Genomic DNA, 4964 nt, shown 5'->3' with positions numbered 1-4964 from the left:
CGGCTCTAAACTGTAATCCTTGTTTCATTGAAATTGTTCCTTTATTTTTATTATTATTATTAATTTTTTATATTCCATAATTATTGTTTATCAATTTTAATCTTGTTTTTTTATACCATTTTCTTTTAAAGTTGAAAGTTTTTAATTCATTTGGTATCCTAATTTTTTTCTTTTACCAATAAGGAAATTAGTATAATGGTCAAATTGCATTGGTGTCTCAAATATAGCTTTTATTCTACTCTTATAAAAAGAAATTAGATGATGAAGCCTAAGTATTTGAAATTAATAATAATAATAGAAAAGAAGAAGAAGAATCATCACCACATTCTTGATAAGAAAGGAAAGTTTTTATTTTCTCATTAGCTTTAGACACTATGTTTAGGTACTTAATTATTTTGTAATATTTTAAAAATTAAAGTTAAAATTATAAGTACTTATTTTGTATTTTTTTAAAAAAAAAAATCAAAGTTGAAAACTATAACTAAAAGAAGTTAAAAATTGAAAAAAAAATATTAAAACCCCTAATTGAAGACAAAATTGGTTTGCCTTCGTATCCATTAATGTTGATTTTGAATACAAATACTTTTTTGTTGAAGGTCGTTCGAATTTTTTTTTCTAAAAACATAACAAAACTTACTTTAACGTTGAATAACTTCACTTGTTTCTTTTCTAAGTGTTAACAAAGTTTGTAACAAGAAATATAAGAAATATTCTTAATATGATAACTTTTTGACATTATTATTACTAAAGGCTTTTTTTTAAGTATTTGTTTTTTTTTTTCTCTATCAAGATTTAACCTTTTAAGAGATATTACTTATTCTACGCCCAATTTGCAAGCATTATATATGGTTCACACTTCACAGTGACGGTGCTCGATGAGGTATTGCCTTAATTATTTGTATTTATTATTGTTATTATTACTGATCAACTTATTAATGCTTTTATTTCTTTAGACATTTTTTTATAATAAACAAGGATGTACACAATTATTGAAGAAGGCAATACAGACATATCAACTGTTCAATTCAGTGTTATCTCTTAATATATAACCAATTCTAGTAATACTTTCATAATGATATGTAATAATAACATCAACCATATCCATTGTCCCTTTGAAAATTTGAGTAAAAACCATTTGTCAAAGTTATTTTGTAAAGGAAAGTTCAGATGAATTTGACAGCAATTGATTTATAAAGGAATTTGCGCACAATTATTTTCATATGAAATTGATAGTTAATAATTATTAGATGATAATTTAATTTGGTTATCCACGGTATTCGCCAATTCGACAGATCAAGGACTAATCCGTCACGAATCAAAACTTCATTTAAGAGTCTGTTGCGTTGACCAATGAATTGCTGCATGCACAAGACGGAATTCAAATTCCCAATACTTACTTAAGCGGACAGGTGAGCTGACCACTAAAAAACAAAAATAAAACAAAGATGGAAGATATTTTTATAAACGGTGATAAAGACACCGAAAAAGTTTTCATTCCATATATATCTATTGTGATTCCTAATCCTAACTATAATATACTTTTAGATGAATAAATTTTTTTTTATTATTATTTTAACTTTTATTGATTAGACATTAACTTTTAGATATTTGTCGGTGAAAAGTGAATAACTAATTTAACGAGTTAATACTTAATTTGATTTCTGAAATTTGAAGTTGGATTCAATTTGACCCTTAAAATTTTAATGGACTCAAATTGGATTTCGAAATTTATAATCGTAACTCACATTAAATCCTTTGAGCTAATCTCCGTTAACAAATATTGATTTGCTACATTAACTTATTGTGATTTGGATTTCTCACCTTGGTTCTATGTGAGCAAGATTTAGAGTTCCAAAACCTTGATTATTGCTTTCAAAGTCGCAAAATTTTTAAATTGAATTTGTTATTATCGTTTTCACGAAGATGTTGTGAAACCAATCAAACTTTTAGGAGGTCTTAGTTACATGAAATTTAAGTGAGGAGTCTAAATTTTAATAAATTAACGTGCAAAATCAACACGCCATCTATGAAAATCAGCTCAGAAACTAACGTAAGTTATTATTATAAATTCTGGGAGCTGAATTGAGTCAATTGTAATTTTAAGGGTCAATTTGAGTCTGATTTCAAATTTCAGAGGTCAAATTAAATATCAACTCCTAATTTAACACCTAATTTCATTAGAGTTTACCTTTTTATTATAGAAAGTTGGATATGAAATCTTTTACATATATATACTTTACCTGTAAGAATCGAAACTTGGATATAATGTTTAAGCAATTCAAACAACTTAACTATTCGAGTTTCATATATAGTTATATGAGCAAATGTCTATTTCGAAATAAGCATTTTACATATTTTACTTTAGTTCTCTAAATAATAATACATGAATAATGATTCAAAAGTTTGCAAAAGATAATCCTAATTATTTCTTTTGGTGTAGCCCCTATCACTTTAGGACTTTTTGGAGTCCCTTTCTGAAATTTTAAAATAAACTCAGAAATATGTTAATTCTAGACAACAAAATGTAATTCGAAAGACTAAGATAAATATATCGGTGAATATTACTTTAAAATAAACTAGTTCTTAACATGTGTGACACAAATAAAAATGATTTAAAACAAGCTAATAATAAGGAGCATTTATGAGATAATAATAGTCTTAAAGTTACAAAACGGATTTTGTTTATAGTGGAATGCGTCAATTAGAAAAAGAAAAAGAAAGAGAGAGAAGAAACAATGAAACATGATCATTTAGACTTGTCCGAAGAATGTTGAGGGTCTGTTTGGTAGAACACAATGTCCCCAAAGTCACTGACGAAGTGATCATGCTTTACACTGTGCAGCAAATACTTTATTAGATGCAATGGGATTGGACCTGATTTCTCTGGCTCCCTATAATATTCTCCAAGAACTCCCTTTGCTGATTCTGTCTGAAACTCACACAAACCAAATCATTCATACTTTTTATTAATCAATTCATTATGACCTTTCAGGTTCTTCTTTATTTGTAATAACATGTTTCAATGAAATTAAGAGAACATGTCCTTTTCAGTTTCTCTCATCATATGTTGGAAGGATAAAGTATATATATTTTTTTAAATTTGTAAAATTTTAAAAATATTTTTAAATTTTCTTTTGTTTTAATTTTGTTCCAAAATTTTTTTATTTGTATTAAATATATTATTGACGGCTAATTTTTAAAAAAATCTAAACATTATTATTAAATTAGTCCTAAATTTTTTGAAAATTTAACTATCGGGAATATATTTGATGCAAATAAAATTTTTTTGAGATAAAATTAAAATAAAATAAATTTTAAGAATATTTTTTAAACTTTTAACAAACTTCAAAGACAAAAAATATACTTTACTCTTATTCAAAAAATAAACCACTATTTCACAATTCTAACATCTTCAATCGGTCATCACTATTTAAGTAAGGAGTTTAAATAATTCTTGCTATTGGTTTGAGTGGCCTCTAACATATCACCAGATCATTGTTTATAATAATCATTTAGATTAATTATTAAATGATTGGAGATTAATTAGATTTTTTAAATTATAAAATAACGCTTTGTATTTGGGACAAATATAGTGAACAAAAAGAAAAAAGAAGCTTTACTCAGAAATGAAATTAATGAGAAAAGTAGTACCGCTTCAACTAAATGGTAATGGGGAATTTGAGGGAAAAGATGATGGATGACATGGGTGCCAATGTCATGGTGAATTTTATTAACCCAACCATAGTCTCGATCCACAGTTGTAAGACCACCCCTTAGGTAATCCCATTCCTGTCAAATTTCATAACCAAAACTATTAATTAATAATAATAATAATAATATGTTATTCATAATTAAAAAGATTTTATGTATTAAGAAATATAGCCTTGGAACAACAGTGTTTGTGCACCAGCAGAAAAATTAATATTTAGAAATTCATCCAGATAAGTCTTAATTATTCACCTAATTTTTAAATAAAAAGATTAATTTTTTTAATTTTTGATGTTTTAAAAAAATAATATATATTTAAAATTTTACTCATTAAGCAGAATAAACTTGTTCACTATACCTTGCCACGGTACCATGGTAATTTCTGCTTGTAACCATGGTGATGCAAATATGTGACGAAGTCCAACCACATTACGAAGATCTAAATAAAAAAAAAATTGTAAATAACTATTAAGTATTAAACACATGTCTTAAGTCTTAACCAATAATAAAAGATCGAATAAATTACCATTTGTACCCATAAAAAATACAGATACCGACAAATGTATCTATATAAGAATAAAACGATACTACAGAAGATGGTTTTCGTGTGCCAAAAATATCCAGACATTGGTTACACAATTAGTCTGTTAAAGTATTCTTGGCACACGAAAACTATATTTCGTAGGTACAATTATCGTTTTATTCTTATATGGATATATTTATCAGCGTTTGTATCTTTCATAGATACAAATAATAATTTATTCATAAAAGATTAATTACCGAATAAGGGACTCCATAGAGCTTGAGAATCAAAATTGGACCCATTGCGAAGGACAAATAAATAAGCAAAGAGAACATGGCAATCCAACAGAGAGTTGATGTTAATACATCTTTTCTCTCATCAGGGGAGAACAATTTGCTGTAGGGATTAAAGTGAGACCCTTCTTTTCCAGGGCTTCTTTTCCACTAAAAAAATTAAAAATCAAATATTAATAAATAAAGTGTGACAGAATTAGATTCTATAGGCTCAATTGAGTGATGTCTTTTTGAAAAGAAAACTCACCAAATAAAAGGGGTATGCAAAGATTGGAAAAGGCAATGTGAATCTTAGGATTCTTGTTGTGTTATCTAGATTCTTGTAAATCTTCTCTGTCAGCTGAGAAAAAAACACAAAAATTATAAGGTGAAAAAAAAAAAGCACAATCTTTAATGTTTAATTTAGAAAAAAAAAATTTAAGTACTTAAATATACTGATA

General features: G+C 26.5%; 1 protein-coding gene across 1 annotated transcript in view; it reads right to left on the bottom strand.

The window, feature by feature from the left end:
- Positions 2609–4964, bottom strand: part of LOC107644755 (omega-3 fatty acid desaturase, endoplasmic reticulum) — a 3679-nt gene continuing 1323 nt past the window's right edge. Inside the window, exons 4-8 of the mRNA XM_021107660.1 lie at positions 4772–4864; positions 4489–4674; positions 4067–4147; positions 3652–3789; positions 2609–2929 (exon numbers count right to left, since the gene is read on the bottom strand). Coding sequence (XP_020963319.1) covers positions 2747–2929; positions 3652–3789; positions 4067–4147; positions 4489–4674; positions 4772–4864 — 681 coding nt within the window. The 3' untranslated portion in view covers positions 2609–2746. The remainder of the gene's footprint in view (positions 2930–3651; positions 3790–4066; positions 4148–4488; positions 4675–4771; positions 4865–4964) is intronic.

The sequence above is a fragment of the Arachis ipaensis genome, chromosome B01 (assembly GCF_000816755.2).
Source record: "Arachis ipaensis cultivar K30076 chromosome B01, Araip1.1, whole genome shotgun sequence".
NCBI classification, from domain to species: domain Eukaryota; kingdom Viridiplantae; phylum Streptophyta; class Magnoliopsida; order Fabales; family Fabaceae; genus Arachis; species Arachis ipaensis.
This window is presented reverse-complemented; position numbering and strand designations above follow the sequence as displayed.